The 18382-nt window shown below is 39.2% G+C and overlaps 1 protein-coding gene across 1 annotated transcript; it reads left to right on the top strand.

Moving 5' to 3' along the window:
* The first annotated feature begins 641 nt into the window (after nucleotides 1-641).
* On the top strand, nucleotides 642-17665 carry vegfba (vascular endothelial growth factor Ba). Its single transcript, XM_026357636.1, has 8 exons — nucleotides 642-1614; nucleotides 6240-6291; nucleotides 6385-6581; nucleotides 6662-6735; nucleotides 6852-6887; nucleotides 10972-11055; nucleotides 12790-13062; nucleotides 13654-17665. Exons 1-8 carry the CDS (start codon nucleotides 1537-1539, stop codon nucleotides 13673-13675), a joined length of 816 nt encoding a protein of 271 aa, XP_026213421.1. The 5' UTR covers nucleotides 642-1536; the 3' UTR covers nucleotides 13676-17665.
* The last annotated feature ends 717 nt before the right edge of the window (nucleotides 17666-18382 follow it).

Genomic DNA, 18382 nt, shown 5'->3' with positions numbered 1-18382 from the left:
AAATATCAACACACACAATGTGCCCACAGTTGAACAAGAATAAACACAAAATGACAAAGACGGTGACCACAAAGTCCCAAAAATGTCCAAAAGGAGAAACATAATGACTGCAAATGATGGTGGTAGCCTCATTGTGTGTCTTTAAGGTAGGGGTTGACAGGGGGGGCCTTCACGTCTCTGTGCCCAGGGGCACATTTATTTTCACAATCCGTCCATGCACCCAGCAGCCTATATTAATAATAAACGTTGTGCGTTTATTATTACAGGGGATATTCTTGCATTTTTCTCGTAAATAATAGTCTCAGATGAATTATCTGTCAATTAGTTGTAGGATAACTGACTTATTGTTTCAGCTCTAAATACATTTTTAAATCCCCATGTGCTGTTGTTGTGTATTTATATTTACTAGACCCTCCTAATTTTCAGAGATAATAGATAGATAGATATCTTATAGCTCGACCTCAGCGTCCTCAGTCGCGTCTACATCCCTGTTCCCCACTTGCAAGGTGTCCCTGAAGCCCCCTCACCCCCACACTGGGACCAGTGGGGAGGCTGCACCTGTATCCAGTGCGCCTGTCCCGTTTGGAAAAAGTTGGCAGTGCAATGGTTACGCAGCGTGCGTCTCAAGGGCAAAGGAAGTGAGCAAACCGATCACAACAACATATGAAGACTCCTACCTTTGCAGACCTCTCTCTGTGTCTGTGTGTGTGTGTGTGTGTGTCTGCGGATACCCTGCTGCTCCGCCGGCTCTGCTGTAGCTGTGCTGCCATTTAAGTGCAGGGTGATGTTGTAGGTTTATTTCTAAGAGGATAAAAGACGAGGAGATGCCCCCGGAGGGGACACGTCACATTTTCAGTGGGAGCCACTGTGTGGAGAAGCTGTGACCGAGCCAGGCAGAGGAATATGCGGCACTGTCGGGGCAAAGCGTCGGATCTTTACCGGATAAACGTCCTATAGCTGGATGATTTAAGTCGTTTTATCAGCCTCACTGAGGATTTTATGATCACACCATATTGCAGCGGGAGTCTGGATGATCCTTCGGTCACGCCATCCCGGACCCCCTAGACCGGTTTGCTGGGATAAGGACCAATACACTGACGATACCTGAAAAATAAAATAGTCATTAAAATAATGTAATAACTCAAATGTAATGCAAAAACATCCGGATTTCAAGGCTAGTGCAACGATTGTGTGTTAAATAGTGACTTAATTATTGATTTATCTGCATTTAGGCTTTGTTAACATACTCATTAAGATAATATAACAAATAGTGGAGTCGGAGTTGGAGAGTGACTCCTGGTATAATTCAATTTTACTGCGAGATGCCACAAAATAAAGTTATTGTTCCAACACTGACGATGCCGCCCTGGGAGTCCTTTCAAGGAAGGGAGACTGGAGAGTGAAATTTAAAATCGCTCCAGGACGAAGGAAGGAGACGGCAGGACAAGCCACCTAATTACCTTTAATTTTTTATTTTATTTTTGTTTGTTTTGGGATTGGTCCAAAAATATTTTTTGCCCCCTGGACTGCTGCACAATGGGGATTATGCTTCAAGTTATTCTAGGAATGTTTCAGTTCCTGCTGCTCACCAGAATACCGACGTCTCATGCCAAGGTATGAATGTATAGATGTGTCCGCCACCACAAGGTGAGCCAGATAATCCACATTCAGTTTTTTTGTATTTCTTTGTGGTTAAAGTTGTTCAATAAGGTCAATGACACCTGTCACTTCAGGTCGTAGGACAGGAAACGTCTTTATTTATAGTGTCATGTTTAAATGTGCCTCTTAATTACTTTATAGTCCCAATGTTGTCTTTATTATGCTCTCACTATCATAAGTCAGCGGTACACTCCAATAATGCACTGTTTACAGAGTTGATGTCATTAATTATTTACTAAAGCTGTGCACATGTGTTACTTCTTGTTTGCTAAGCTAGGTTATAGAAAATCCTCCACTAGCATAGTAACGCTATATGTTGGTATTTGTAGCTAACGTTAGCACTTTGTGACTCCAGTGGACTGGCTGAAAAATAAAAGATTAGAGCTGCAGGGAATTGGGACTAGAAAACTACTTGTTAACATGAAGACAGTTATATTTAGTCATGTTTTAACAGGAGTTGGCTGTGAACATAAAACAATTGGCAGACAAGTAGCCAGCTAACAGGCTAGCTAACTTTTTAGCTAACTGGCTTTTTCAATCCCCTCAAATTGACTATTTTACAATTTATTTTAAAGATTAGAGCTGCAGGACATTTGGACAAGAAAAACACAAAAAAAGAACAGACTGACACTTTGGAACTATGTTTATTCGCATTATTAACCTGAGTTAGGTGTGAGGATAACGCCACCATTAACTTTAGCTAACTTACCTTGTCTTAACTCCTTAACTCAGTTAGCTCTTTGGTCCCTCAGGACTGTTCCTTAAAAAGACTGTTGTGAGGTTAGTGCTTTTGACATTTGGTAAAATAAACATATTTATATTACTTAATGATGACACATGATATAAGATATGATGTTTATAATGCTCAGTAGTTAAATATGATACTACTTTACAGCCAGCTGTTAGTTAACTGTAAAACAGCAAAGTAATAGACACATAAGCCTCATAAAGCCAGCAGGTGGATTATTGTTAACAGACGGACAGAATCAGACTAATTGTTTCCTCCAATTTCTGGTCTCTATGCTAAATTATGTTAATTAGTTCAATATTCATTAAACAAATGAGATTGTCATTGCTGTCATTTCTATATCAAAACCTCATTAATTGATTAGCCTGGAAAATAAAAAAGCCTATGGGGAGGTTGTTAAATTCCTTGTTATGTCTGACCAGTCTTAACTATATTAAACCTAAAGATGTTCAGTTTGCTCTGATAAAGAACTGAAAAAAGCAGATCCTCACACTTGCAAAGATAAATGACTTTAATAATTTGATTATCTCCAGTCAGCTGCCTGATAGATTAATCATCGTTCCAGCTATTAAGGCATTTATTACTCATACTAAATGCCTTTTAAAAGGTTTCTTTTTAACAAGGGGGTGCCAATAATTCTTCATAGAGTTGAGGTTTTGCTTTGTGTGGTGGGTATGCACACACAATGGAGACCTGCATGTGCTTTCTGTTTTTTTTATTTATGTCTGGAGACTTATATCAGGAACAAGCAGTGCTTGGAAGCAGTGTGGGATCCAGCCCTGACTTTGAGCTGCTGCATTTGGCATGTTTTAGTCATTCATCATCCTAGACGCTACATGGCACACAGAAAAGTCTCTTCACCTGCTCACAGCTGCTGTCTCACACCCGAGACCCTCTTCTTTCATGCCGTCTGCTTCTCTGACAGCTAATTTGAAAAAAGGGATCATCCTTGTCCTCCTGTAGTGACGAAGCTCAGTGTGGGGGAGAAGTGGTGCACTGCTCTAGGGCAGAGTCTCACACACAGACACACACACACACACTTGGCCAATCTGTATAGGGTATTCTGGGAGTAGCTGTGTGTTTGACGTTAGACAGCAGACAGACAGTAATGCCAGTGCAGATGGTACAGGGCTGGCACTCAGAAACGTGTATCTGTGTGTATTTGTGTGTGAGAGCTCTCTGCAGACATAGCCTCCAGAAGGAGGTAATCTTAGCCCTGTCTCAGAGTCTGATACTGAAAAGAAACATTTACTTCAGCTCACATCCTACCAGTCACAAAATGGCCTCAGTCCCAACTTAACACAGAATCAATGTGGGTCAAACCAGTCTGTGTGTGTGTTTTGTGTGTGGGTACGACGGGGGTGGAGCAGTTAAAGGGGTCAACTGGACAAAGTCTACATTCCCTTACAAATGGCCTTGGTCTTCACACACACACAGTCACAATGACAGCAATGTGTGTGTGTGTGTGTGTGTGTTGCAGAGAATAAAACAGAAGGCTGTTCTCTTTGTTTGTGTTTTTCAGTAATGGAGGAAGTACTCAGATCCCCTAAGTAAGTAAAAGTACTGCTACAACTATCTAGAAATACTCCATTACAAGTAAAAATCCTTTATTCAAATCACACTTCGGCAAAAGAACGGAAGTTTCATATCATCAAGTGTAAAACTAAATCAAAATAGCCACATTGACTGATTTATTACTAGTCCAGTGGTTCCCAAACTAGGGGTCGTGTCCTTTAAAGGTCACAAGATAAATTTAAGGGGTTGTGAGATGATTAATGAGAAAAGAAAGAAGAAAAAACAAAACTCTGCTGCAAAAATCTGTTTTCATTTCAGGATATTGCTCAAATCTTTGCTGTTACTTATGAAATATTAGATAATGTTTGACCTCAAACTGTTATTTTATTAAACATGCTGAGATGTTTCAGGGGGTTATTACTTAATGCCTAAACTTTGTTTTTCTTTTGTAAAGGGTAATAAGGAAAGGTTGGTTTAATATTTGACAGTGTGTGGTTCATAAGATTTTGAATATAAAAATCTTCAAAGTAAAAGGGTAGTAAATGGGTAAATATAGGAAACTGCAATATGAGATGACAGAAAATCACTAAAAGAGATAGAGAACAAAATATTAGTTTAATAGATTACTGTCAGAAGAAAACACATCAAAAAAGCCGCGTTCTCAGTGATGCTCACTTTATTAAATATTAATATTTGCTGAGACTGTAGCTGTTCATGGTTGAGAAATCTATATGAGACGCTCTCACTATCTGTGGTGGTTGTCTTGAGGGCAAAGGTAGCAGGTATAACTCACACAGAGTTGAAAATATGGTTGGATCTTGATCGTGACCTTAGATATTTTCTGTCACAGTGGCTTACTGACCTGAGCCCATCTGTGTAGTAAACATTTAATAAAAGGTCCCAAAATCAGGCATGTGTAATTTAGTTGTCACTGTACACTCTCACCCTCTTGCATATATCCTATTCACAGTATTCACTTTCTTGTAATTGAATTATTGAGGTTTTCATATTCAGTTGCCAGGTGTGAAGTATTGTGGTTGAATTACAGGAAATTCTTTGATCTGTTGATAAGCATCAGCAGCCTTTTACATCAGTGTTGAACAGGAGGTTGCGGGAAAGCATTCACAAGTGGCATTTACTGTCATTAATGGTTTAATTCACAAAAAAGTAACAGATACAGTTGTTTTGGAAACTTTTCTGACCGCTTTCCTTTTTGCACACTTTTATTGTGTTGTAAATTTAATTTTATATATAATAAATATGCCATTTTTACTCATACTGACAGTGTAAATTGAAGGAAGTAAATAATTATATTTTATTATGTAGATTAAAAAAATGAAATGTAAAGTATTTACTGCCAGGTTGTCTTGACTGTGTGTTTTGGTTCATGGTGTTAAAAGGTGAGCCATCACCCCAGGCTCTGCACACATATTCATCTCCCAGTCCTTGCTGCTGAAACCCCCCCCAACCCATAGCACAATGTTGCCACCACTGTGCTTTACCGTAGGGATGGTATTAGCCAGATGATGAGCAGTGCCTGGTGTTCACGAGACACAGTGTTGGATGTCTTCCCACAGAATTTAATCTGATAATGTTTGTTGCCCTCGTCGTCATAGAGTCTTTTAAATGCTGTTCGGCAAATTCCCAACAGGTTGTGGCTTCTGCTTAACCACTCTACCATAAAGGTCTGACTGACACTGAGATAAAACGAGTGTTACTGAGATGTTCGTCCTTGTGCCAGGTTTTCTCATCACTGCAGAGGACTTCTGAAACTATATACTATACTATAGGGTTGAACGTCACCTGCCTGACCAAAGCTTTTCTCATTTTTAAATTGGCTGGTCAGTCACTTCTGGGAAGAGTCTTGGTGGTTCCAGTTGTCTTCCGTTTGTACTCATAGGAACACTCACAGCTTTAGAAATGGTTTATACCCTTCTCTTAATCTTTCCGACTCACGGAATTCTGCAGAGAGCTACTTGGACATCATGACTTGTTTTTTGTCCTGACATGCAGCGTGAATTGTCAGGCTATATAAACAGGTGTGTTCTTTCCAAAACTATGTGCAGTCAGTGAAGAACAAGTGATTTTTAGCATATGTAGGAAAACCTTGCAAAGTTTGACATTTTCTTGTTGCATATCTTGATCAAATCTTATCCAAATATCTCTTAATTTGACCTTTTAGATTTTCCATGCTCATGTAGTGAAACAATTTTGTTTCTTGATTACATTTCAAATATTATTTGATCAGGAAATACTCACTCACTTACAGACTTAGACTACTTTTTCACTCTTTCATATTCTTTCTTTCTCTCTTCAGCTTGCTCACTGGCGGCCTACAGACTCCTCCAAGTCCAGAGAGGGTCGAGAAGGTATGCTTATTTTTGTTGACCTCCTTTCTACTACCTTCTGTTGAAGCTAAAGGAGTACAATAAAATCACATTACTTGTCTGTTGGTGCATCAGTGCGGCGATGGTTGGAGGTGTACTCGCGGAGTGGCTGTGAGCCTCGGGACACTCTGGTGGAGGTCTGGAGGGAGTTACCAGAAGAAACGCACCACCTCTTCATCCCATCCTGTGTGTCAGTGAGGAGGTGTGGAGGCTGCTGTGCTGATGAGGCTCTGGAGTGTGTGCCCTCGCTCACACACACACTCAGAATGGAGGTACACATACACAGACAGAGACATACTAAAATCTCAGCAAGTGAGAGGATGTCTGATGTTTTATTCTGATACCTTCACAGCTGATGAGAACCTCCTTCATGAAACATGAGCTCATCGAGTTGCCCTTTGTCGAGCACAGCCAGTGTGAGTGCAGGTAATAAAAACACATTGAATGTCTGCACATACAGCCGGTAACGATGCACGATGCACCTGTTGTTTACTGATCTCACTGCATCATTATGCTGACGTGTCTGTTTTTCCTGTGCGCAGATTAAAAGAACAATTCGAGCCAACACCTACAACAAGGTAGCCGTTTTGGTTTCTCCCCCTCATTTCCTTTCTGTTGTTGTTTGTCTTTTATTGCTTTTTAGCAAATTGTTGAGTGGGTGCTCAAATCCTGTCTATCAAGACGTGCACTAATTACGAAGCTACTAATGAGTCAGATGAGTGTTTCAGACAAAAACAGCTCCGCCTGTTGAAGCTCAACTTACCATAAGTGGATGAAAAGATGTTACACAGCTGCTTGTATTTATTATCAGCTCCAGCTTGCTTTAATTAGTTTCAGCCATTGTTTTTTTGGGCTCAAAGACTCTTTCTTGCTTCAGACATTCAACATTTTAGGCTAACATATCACCTTTTAAATATAAGATACCAAATTCTAAACCTTAATGTCACATCAATACATAAACAAATGTACACAAGTTTAATAATGATTTAAAGAAGAGTCAGACTACTTGGCCTTGTTTGACTGGTGCTTTAGACACAAGCAGGGATGTCCAATAAAAAAAAAATGACTATGACACAGGTTGGACTGTGAATTCAATGCTTTTTGGCAGCTGATCTTGAAAAACCTTTTATAGAGCATCGGCAGAGTTTCCAAAAAAGCTGCTTGTGGCAACTTGTTTGCCTTTATGAGATTTTTGAAAACAACAGGAAACATGCAGACATAATGTGGTAAAGACAGAATCAAAGCAGGCACATTGTGGTTATGCATCTTAGAGAGCTGGGGCGCAGGGATACCTCACTAAGTTGCAAAATAATAATACTGACAAGAAATAACAGATTTCACAACTATGAGGCAATACTATCTCAAACAAGTTGATTCTAGAGCCTGCAGCCAGTCGACTAAAACATAACAAGAGACTGCTTAGTTATTCATACATCTGTGACTATAGATTAATATAGACACACTAAAAGAATCCATTCTGTCCAGGCAGTAGACACCATGCTGTGTAGGTTCCCTTGAGTGTCAGCTGGGACTGACAGCTGTATACTGTGAAAGGAACATTTCTGGTGGATCCCTGATGTTTGTTTGTGTGCCTGATACTGGCAGGTCCAGCCAGATAACCATATGATTGCATCTTTAATGTTTATGTCCCCCGGCTTCCTGTTAGGATGTGGACATAAATAAAGGATTCCTATGTATGTGTGTGTATAGTTCTGTTTTTAAAAACTCAGTCAGGCTTCATGCATGTGTGATTTTGCTCAATCTCCACATGTACTTGTGAATGTGTACATACTCTATGCATTTGTAAAAATGTGTGTGAAAGTTTTTTTTTGTGTGTGTAAGTGTGTGAATGTTTCTGTGTGGTATGTGTGTGTTTGTGCCCCTCGGGGAGTTAGCATCTGTGTGACTCTCTCCCTTCATCCCCTGGGATGGCCCGCATCCTGTTGTCACCATAGCGATGATTTTATCTCCCCTGCCATGTGCTCTCTCACAGACTGACGGAGCAGAGTCACGCATCCATGATAGCAAATTAGAGCTCCAACGACAACAGCAGCAGCAGCAGCAGACTCTGTTATTAATAATGTCAGGGCTAAGCTGGTAAAGACTGCCCACATAATTTGATATAGTTTAATACAGTTTGCAGCAAATTAGAACAGATACATTAAAGCCAAAAAGACTGAGCCAGGCAGGCCACTGGCATGATAACGGGGATAGGAATCAGCAAACTGGATGAACAGAGCTCAATGAACAACAGGGCAATGTGCACATGGCCCCAAAGCCCAAAGTTAATAAGTCAAATGTTTCCTGATGTGATTGTTTTGTTAATGTCAGGGAGTGTAATGAGAAAGTAAATGATAGTTATTGTAGCCCACTGTTCAGTGATCTGTGCTACAAAGTAAAGAAGTAAAGGTAATAAGACCTCTATGTGAAAGAACACCATTACAAATAATTTAAAAAGATGAAGTGTAATCTTTTTAAATATTGTAATAGAACTTTGCTCTAAAACTTATCTTTATGTGGAGTGGGGCTGTTAAAGTCCTCTGTGACCCAGACTCACAGAGCGGTCTGGCAGCAGGGCACAGATATTTACTTATAGATGAGTTGGAACAAGGTTCACCGTTATAACCAGTCATAATATATCAGTTATTTCTATTTGATTAGAAAATTTTATAATTTTCATAACAATTGCTACTTAAAGCTCTGGGGCATAGTAAAGCATAGCAGAGCACAGCAGAGCAGGGAAAGGCAGGGCTGGGCAGAGCAGAGTGGATTGATGTGAAGTATCATGCTAGCGTTAGCTTAATTTGCATATTGCAGCTTAAAATTAAAGTATTATCAGCAAAATAAAAGTAAATAAAGTTTCAAAAAAGTCATCATGCAGCAAACTGGTCTAAGTTAGAATTATAAGAGACAGTTATTTAATACATTTCTGAACATTCATTTAATCAGGATCAGGTCGACCAAGACTACAACCTATATAGTTTGAGCAACTATGTGACGTTGCCTAAATGCCTGAAAAATTTAATTAAAAGAATTTATAAAAGGAAAGACAGAGAAAAGTTTAATACCATTAATATGTGCTCCCATAACGAGAACCATGTGAAGAAAGCTCAAAATCAGTGAAGTTGCAATTTAAGTAGTAGTTAATTTTCACCACTGGTCCTTTAAATGTAAAATATCAGCATTCATACCAAAGCATTCAATAACAGTATTACTTCTATCTCTGATACTTTAAATAAGAACTTTTGTAGCATTTATTATACCACAAGATAAACATATTGTTAAGTCACTAGCCTATGATACAAAAGAAAAATAAAACATGTTATTTTAAGCATGTTACACTAACTCTATAAATGATTTGCTACATAACGTACAGTATGTGAAGTTCATTTGAATGTCACTAAACTCAGACTATACTGTGAGCTTCCTGTTTTGAGATTTGAGATTTATCAGGCTTTTGAAGGCCTAAATGTTTGTATTAGGACTCTACACAAACAAAAAAACACACAAGCAACATAAAGCAAATCAGTTACTCATTAGAGGAGAGTAGAAAAATTATGAACTTTGACAGATTTAAACACGCTTTTCTACAGCTGTACAAGAACTAAAGAAAATATAGTCTCAACTGGCTAAATCTGACTAAATTATTATCTGATCAAAGAACAAGTAAACAATAAAAATCAACTGGAGCATCAGGTTCATGGAAGGATATGTTCAGTACAGTAGTAGCTGGGGGAGTCATTTTAGTTTGGTGTTTGTGCTGATTCAGCCTGATTCATACAGGCTGAACCAGTGTATATACAGTGGCAAGAAAGAGTATGTGAACCTTTCTTCATTCTTTTGTCATAAAATGTGATCTGATCTTCATCTATGTCAAGAGTATTAACAAATATGATGTACCTAAAATAATAACACAAAAACATTCTGATCTTTTATGTCTTTATTGAGAACAATCATAAAAACCTCAAAAAGAAAAAGTATGTGAACTCTTTAAATTAATGACTTCCAAAAATCTAATTGGAGTCAGGTGTTAAGTTAATAAAAAATTAGTTTGGAGGTCTGGACTAGAGCTACTTTGAACAAAAACACTCAAACATTTTGAGTTTGCTTCGCACAGGAAGAATGTGCTTATGTGAGCCTTGCTTTGCCAAAAGAAGCTTTCAGAGGCTCTATGATCAACAAAGATAATTTACATAAAGCTTGAAAGGGTTACAAAGTGATGTCAACGACTTTAGAAATTCAACAGACTACAGTTAGGCAAACAATCTACAAATGGAGACACTTTGGGACTGTGGCTACTCTACCAAGAAGTGGGCAGCCAGTCAAAATTACCCCAACAGCACAACAAACACTCATCAATGAGTTAAAGAAACGACTGAGAGACAGCCAAAGAGTTGAAGGCATCATTGGAACTGACTAACACCATCACTACGAGGTTTTTATGGTTGTTCTCAATAAAGACATGAAAAATCTGATGTTATTACTTTAGGCACATTATATTTGTTAATACTCTTGAGTTAAATGAAGATCAGATCATATTTTATGACAAATGAATGCAGAAAGGGTTCACATACTTTTTCTTGCCACTGTAACTAGTTTAACATGACCTCTTCTTGACTGTTTTATTATGTCTGTAACATTGTGTATGTCTGACATTCTCAGGCCCTTTGTGAAGCCGTTAAGAAAAAACAAGAAAAAAGAGCGAGGAAAGTCCAGGCAGAAGACAAGTGGAGCCACCACAGCTGCGTATGTTGACTGTTCAGTACACGGTTGATTTTTAAACTCAAATTTGACTCATATTCATCAGGAGTTTTCAGACACTTTCAGTCTCAGTGTAACTAGGAAAACAACTTAGGTTATCTGGTCAACATTACTACTGAAGGACAGTTTGTTTTACAGCCACAACAGTCAAGGTCACACACACACACACACACACACACACCAATTCCTCACACTGGAATTTGTTGTTACTTTATGAAGATTTTATTTGATTATATTGTTATTATAATTATATAGTATTATATTTTGACCCCAGAAGGAAATTGAATCACTACAATGTGACTTTCAATGGATTTCTGTCCCCACAACACGAGTAATTTAAGTATACACACACTCAAACAGGCTACATTCAGGAATGTGTAACACTAAAAACATAAAACTGGTTTTACAATAACAACACAGTACATAGCAACTTTTTTTTATTTTTTATTAATATTTAATATTATCTGCCATCAGTTGTGTGACATAATTTTTAACTCGGACTGTTAAGAGGCTCAGTTAGAAACATCAAAGGAGAATAACAACTTTTTGAAACTGTTAACCTGTTAAACTGTGATCTCAGAGGAGGAGGTAGAGCAACATGTATCATGATTTCCCTGTTTCTGTCTTGACCAGTGAAAGATAAAAGAATTAGCGCTCTTTTCCCTACAACATTGCTATCAGTCATTTCCGGCCCCCGTGGGCCAGAGGTGGCTTGGCTTGGGTGTGATGACCCTCGGCACCCATCCATCACTCAGAACAGGCTTTATTTAGACTCTGGCAGGGGTGAAATCTGTGTAATTTGCTCCCAAATGCTACCTCCTCTGTCCATGCCAGCGGCAGGCGTGGTCATCGGGATCGGAACAAAGATGGCCTCTCTGTGCCTCATTAAGTGACTTCATTAAGGCTGCTGGCCTCACGGAAACACTGAGGAAGAACTTGTCCTAGTTAATGGACCAACTGACAATGGCAACTTTCTCAGACTCAAAGAAACTACAGAGCGTCTGGAGAAGAAGCCTCAAGACCTTGTGCCATGGTAACGGACAGAGAGACAGATGGACAGAAAGAGCCGAAAGTTTGTCAGCAGCTAAAGAAACACTATCCCACATTAGTCACACATCTCCCACGCACATTGCATTGTGTGGGTTTGATTCAGACAAGCTCTGCAGGTTTAAACAAGTCTCACATTCATTTTTAGCCATGCCAGCGACATTGAAATAGCAAAATAGCAAAATCCTTCAGACCCCGTTTTGATCCCATAGCGTGACTCTGGCTACAATGTGTGACTGTCAGCTGATTCACCACTTTAGTTCAAACTGAAATATCTCAGCTATTGGAGTGTCAAGGAATTTAGTACAGAACTTCATGGTCCCCTCAGGATGAAGCCTCCAATCTTTGATGATCCACTGACGGTTTGAGGTTGATGTTTGCAGTCTTTTAGTGGAATGCCTTCACAATTATTGGATGTATTGTCATCAAATGTTTCTGTCTAAAGAGGAATTCAATTTTTATTGATTCCTTCACTTTTCATCTTGCTCAACCATCTGGTTCTGATTTCTTTGCAATATAAAATTCTTGCTAAACTAATAACAGACGTTAGCATTGTCACTGTGATAATGTTAGCATTTAGTCTCCCTGCATTAATACAACATTATAAAGCCACTGCAGAATTCATATATTCTGCTGCTAACCACATTGTTCTTATACCCCTCTCCCATCCAGGACTGAAGCTCCCCCAACTCTTCCTCCCCCATCCTCTCCTCCTCCTTCATCACCTCCTCCTCCATCACTTCCTCCCACCAGCTTTTCTTCCCCTCCCTCTCCATCTCCTCCTCTGTCTCCATCTCCCTCTCCCTCTCCCTCTCCGAGGCCTCGTTGTCGCCCCTGCAGACGGAGGAAGTGGGCACTGGATGCAGTGTCATGTCAGTGCCACTGCACCATCAAAGCTGAGAGCTGCAGCCAGAAAGGCCGGAAGCTAAACCCTCACCGCTGCAGGTCAGACCACACACCCAGACTGACCTGCAGAGTAGAAAAGTGTATTTTGAATTTCTTTTTACTGTGTGTTGCTTTTTGAGCATGCAGTTATATAAGTAAAATATGATACACAGACAGGAAATGATGCAGACATAAGCACTGAAAATAGAGCTCCAAAAAATTAAATAATTCAGGAGTTAGGAATTGGTAATCTATGATACCTTTTAGTGAGTCTAAATTTAGAAAAACATGGTGTATGAAGCACATTGAGCTGCATCAAGCTAGTACAATCTGAAGCAGTATGTTGTCGCTCCACAGCATCTTTCCATTATGCCTCTGATATAAAATTCATTTCCTATGCAGAGTTTCTGCATAGGAAATTGCAGCATTGCTGCATTCTGGCCAGTTTATGAGTTGCTTGAACATTTATTGCAGTGAGAAAACTTTGCCGGGAGCATTTTTGTCTACTATATACAGTATTTGGTGGAAATATCAAAGTTTGTCCTCCAAAATGTGTCAAACTGTAGAATCATCACACATGTAAGATTCAGTGTGTCGCTGTCAAAAGAGATTTCATGCCAAACTTTCTTCTGTGTATTGTTTATGTTCCAGGTGTGATGCCATTAGGACTTGATGTGTGCCCACTTTCTTTTCATCCCCCTCCTCTCCATCCATGCCTACTGATTCATCGCCCACTCTCAGCATCACTGCCATGGAGCAACAGACGCTTGTACATCCAGTACCTTAAACTGAGGGAAATATTAGCAGAAGCACTGGCAAGAACCTGTAGTAGCGCTCTAGTGAAGCAGCACATGCAATATTACAGCCTCAATATACTGTAGATCTAATTTTGTATGTGTGCAGACAAACATCTTTCCACCACCTATCTTCTGTGACATCCCAGTCCGCATATACATGCGTGTACAGACATGTAAAGTCACAAAACTCATCTCATGAGCAGAGAGTTGAAAGTGGCAGAATGTGAGACATCAGAATAGCCAAATACAATGTTTCATGGTCACACAATATCACAGTTGGACAGCTGGACTGGAAGAAGTAAATTTTGCCTGCAGTAGAAGTTAAATACAAGGAGCAGTGGACACACGAATGATTACACTATACCGAAATGAAGTGGATCACTTTTAGTGTCGTGTGTGTTGATGCGTCAGCGGAAGTTGTGAAGTCTCTGACAAGAAAACTGAATATAAAGACAGATTCCAGGTTACGTCAAGATCAGTTGTTAAGAAGAGGATTTGGAACACTGATTACTGGCGGACGCATGCACACACAGACATAAGAACATGCATATGAACTGGCACCCTAGTGTGCATGGACCTATAGTTGAGCTGAATGCTGGATGTGTGTATTTGTGTGGTCTCCCCACTGAAAGACCCAGATGGGTTATCCCTGCAGCCGTTCTGTCTCATTCAAAGGGTATGACCATGAGCTGGCTCTCCAAGCCGCTTTCCGGCATTTGTTTAATTTGGGCCTTTTGTCTCCATCTTTTCTCGGCTCGATTGAAAGCAGCTGCTTTGTCCCTCTCTGCCTCTCTTTTAGGCAGTGAGGAGAATGACAATAATGAGCTCTGGCGGCTGTCCACTCCTTCACACACAAACATTCACACTCTACGAATACCAGGAACACAGACAACACTGCAGACGCAGGCACACACAACTTCACTCACTCTCTGCTAATGCAGACACACATACATGCATATACACACACAGCACACATGCAATGTGAAATGAATGCAGGTAGCCATAAGCTTTTGTTCATGCCACACCAAGTGTGGAAATGTATGTCATTTGTTTATATTTGCAATTTACTGCTAAGTCTCATTAGTCCTTAATTATTATATTATATGCCTCTGTTTTATATTTTATTATAATTTTGTCAAGTTGATTGAAAGATATTCTATATTGCAGAATGTGTCTTTGTATTGTTTTTGTTCATCTTTAATCCGTCTGCATAAAGAGTCACGCTGGGTGGCCAACTATGTGCACATTCAGCATCTAAACTGATACCCAAATGTATTGAATTTAAACAGACGGCTCACACAGGCCACAGATGGGAGACTATATGCATTATAATGTGTAATTCAACAATCAGTGGGCAGTGCTGCCTGTGGCACACAAACTACGCAAGTAGCCATTCCCATTGCAGTGAAAGGAAAACAGCTTTTGTTGTTGTGTTTGGAGCTGGGATGGAAAGAGAGTTATTCATTTGGGACATAACTTGTTTAAATCCTGCATGAATCTCATGTCAGGGTGGGAACTGGGATTTCAACTGTGGCTGTTTCAGAAAGGATGAGGTCTTGAGTGGCTTGTCAGTCAGTGAGACGAGTTAAAGCCAGAGCCCCCTGACGTGAAGAGGATTCATAATAGCAGGTCAGAGAGTTTAAACCCATTTTCGGGACCTATTCAGAGCCTATGTTCTGTCAAATGTTACCATTGACATTTCATCTCCATGAAAAACAGTAGGTTAGAAACCCCCGTGATTCGTGTCCATACTCTCCCCCAGGATTTGTTCAATTCTACCAATTCAAGAATAGTCTCCCAGAAACAGTGTGCAGTCCAGAGTCTGAATTATTTGTGCCAGCTTCGAAGCAAAATAACTGTTTCAGTGGCTGCTGTGATAGAGTCAGTATTTATACTCTCCTGGGATGAGATTCTTTTTGCCACAAGCGAGTTCATTGTTTGTAATTGCTGTCAATCGATGTGTCAAATCACTACCTCTATATTATAACATATTAATGACCAAGTATTAGAGGATTATTGTTACTTTCTCTGTGTGTTCGGACCTCTTTTAAGATAATGATGATGTTTTATTTTCATTTAGCAATAAGCACAGTCTCCGGTGTAGAGACTCTGAGCTGTAACACATCTGTAGTGATTATCACTGGTTTGAGGAGCTTATAGGAGTTTTCTGAGTGTGTCTTAACGATCTGAAGGGAAGCATTTTTGACAAGATGACAGCTGAACTGGTTCTTCGAGTACAGACCAGACACTGTGTGATAATGTGGAACAGGAGATGGTTTCCCAAAGCCTTTGTAGCCTGAAACATATGGTGATCATTCTTAGCTTTTAAGGAATAGTTTAACTTTTTTAGAAATACATTTAATCACGTTCTTGCTGAGAGTCAGATGATGAGATGGATGGTAAATATGAAACTGGATCCAGCAGTCAATTAGCTTAGCTTAGCACAAGGACTTAAAACAGAGGAGAACTGCTAGCGTGGCTCCGTATGAACATAACAAAATTCATGTAGCACGTTATATTTGTCATGTTTATTTGTATAAAAACCAATAAGTCAAAGTGAGAAAACAATAGCTTGTGGTTTTAGATTGTCTTATATGCTGTGCTATTTGTTGTCTCAGAAAATTTGCAAGAAGTCACTGCTCACAGCCAACAGAAAATCTGGCATTAAAAACTGTTGTTTTTACACTTCAATTATTGTACAGGTAGGAACATTTTGTTACCTTTGGACACAGCTAGGTTCAGTTTTCCCCTTATTTACTGTATATTCACAGCAATAGTATCCATCTTCCCATATAACTCTCTGCAAGAATGTAAAAAAAGATTATTTAAAACTGTTCTTTCTAAGTTTTTTCTTCTTACTGACTGACCATTTCTGCTCATGTGTTTATTATTTTGCAGAAATTTATATTTCCAGCATAAATTTCCCAATAATTTTTCAATAATATAGCATTTTTAAACAAGCAAATAAATGCTTTGGAAAACACAAGAGTCCCTGAACTTCAGTACAGATTGCACTTACGTTTGAAATTGCAAAGCACAACAGTCCACTGGAGAAATTAAAGAAAAAACCTTCTGTTGAGGGCACTGAAGGCACAGACTGAAAGGCTCCACTCATACAGACCTATTAAAGACATATTAAAGACATTCCACCTAACAGAAATGTGGCACTGAGATAACTTATTAGGGGGCGATAGGGCTCCAAGTCGTTACTTGTTGTGACCAAAGTTATTTAATTTGTTATAAAGTACTGATTCTGAATAATAAAAGTAACAACAACTCATTAAGCCAGAACATATTAGTATCCACAGACACCTCCACTCATTTCAACATCCCAGCTTGGACATAATAACGTTATATTCAAATGTCCTGATCTTGTGTCAGTATCAAACATCAGTGTGCTTTGTATCTCACATTCTATATTGTACTGTAAAGTTAGCCATGTTCTAGCCTCCGGTGTCTTAGTGACCTATAGAGACCCCTTACTCAACTATGTAATATTTTATAATCTATAATATACAGCCATGACCTTGTGTATGACGTAGTACATACTTTAGAAATGTATTTGTAACTTCATTTTAGCTGTACTTCTCAATGAATCTCTTCTCTCTGCAAATACATTGTACTACTGTAGCCTATGTATAAAGAAAAAAAACGACACTCTTTTTTTGCTGCTACACCATTTGTGCCCTATTATAATGTCTTTGTAGAAAGCAATGCAGTTTTATGTTGTATTAGTATATAAATGCCACCTAATTGATTCAGTGTCCACATACGAGTGTGTACTGCATCGTCAAATATATTGAAAATGATACCAGGATACTACCGTGATGTTACAGATGTTATTAAAGGAAGTGTCTTATTTTTTGTATAAACCTCTTGTTTTCTTCCTGACACTATTTATCCGTACTGCCGTCCCACGCTCCCTCTCCTCCACCACACCCCCTGTTTCTTTTGTTTTAATCTGTCTTTCAATGGTAATGAAAGGTAAACAGGCCTTTTTGATTACAGTGCCACCCTGGGAGTTGGGTTCAGAGAAAGCATGTGTGCGTGTTGTGACGTGGTGTGTTATGAGACATAATATTGTTCCCTGTCCTCCTGTCAGCTGTACTGCTGTGTCAGAAGCTCGTGTGCAGCCCCTCACTGTGTGTGGGCAACACTATTCATCTACAGTACAATTATGACATACTGCTGAGAGGGTTTGAAGTTTGCAGACTCTCTCTGACAGATGTATAAGCTGAAAAACCTGAACTTGATGGAGATTTTTAATAATAGTCAGTTCAGCTGCAACAATGAGCTACTAAGTTAAACATGAAGTAAATAAAGTTGCTTTGACGTTAAGCTTAGCTAGTCAGCATTTAATATGACAAGTGCCCCAGCTGTGTTCGTCACTTTTCACTTTGCTATTTCTGCTACGTTTTCTCTTTATGTAACATGTTTCTGTATTTGGTTGGGTTTTTTTTTATTTATGCTGCAGCAGTATCGTCACACTTTTTATTTGATTATATTTTAGCTATTGCATTCAAATAGATAAAACCTGCAAGAAATGGTGTAACATAGAGTTTTTAATGGAGTTATTATTAATG

The sequence above is a fragment of the Anabas testudineus genome, chromosome 10, assembly GCF_900324465.2.
Source record: "Anabas testudineus chromosome 10, fAnaTes1.2, whole genome shotgun sequence".
NCBI classification, from domain to species: domain Eukaryota; kingdom Metazoa; phylum Chordata; class Actinopteri; order Anabantiformes; family Anabantidae; genus Anabas; species Anabas testudineus.
The sequence above is the reverse complement of the archived record's forward strand: the minus strand, read 5'-3'. Positions and strand labels throughout refer to the sequence as shown.

What these genes read in the sequence shown, in the direction of transcription:
- vegfba (XM_026357636.1), top strand. Translation starts at nt 1,537, where the DNA reads ATGGGGATTATGCTTCAAGTTATTCTAGGAATGTTTCAGTTCCTGCTG. An exon ending in TACCGACGTCTCATGCCAAG is followed by an intron (nt 1,615 to 6,239) that starts GTATGAATGTAT and finishes TTCTCTCTTCAG; the next exon opens with CTTGCTCACTGGCGGCCTAC. An exon ending in GAGCCAACACCTACAACAAG is followed by an intron (nt 6,888 to 10,971) that starts GTAGCCGTTTTG and finishes TGACATTCTCAG; the next exon opens with GCCCTTTGTGAAGCCGTTAA.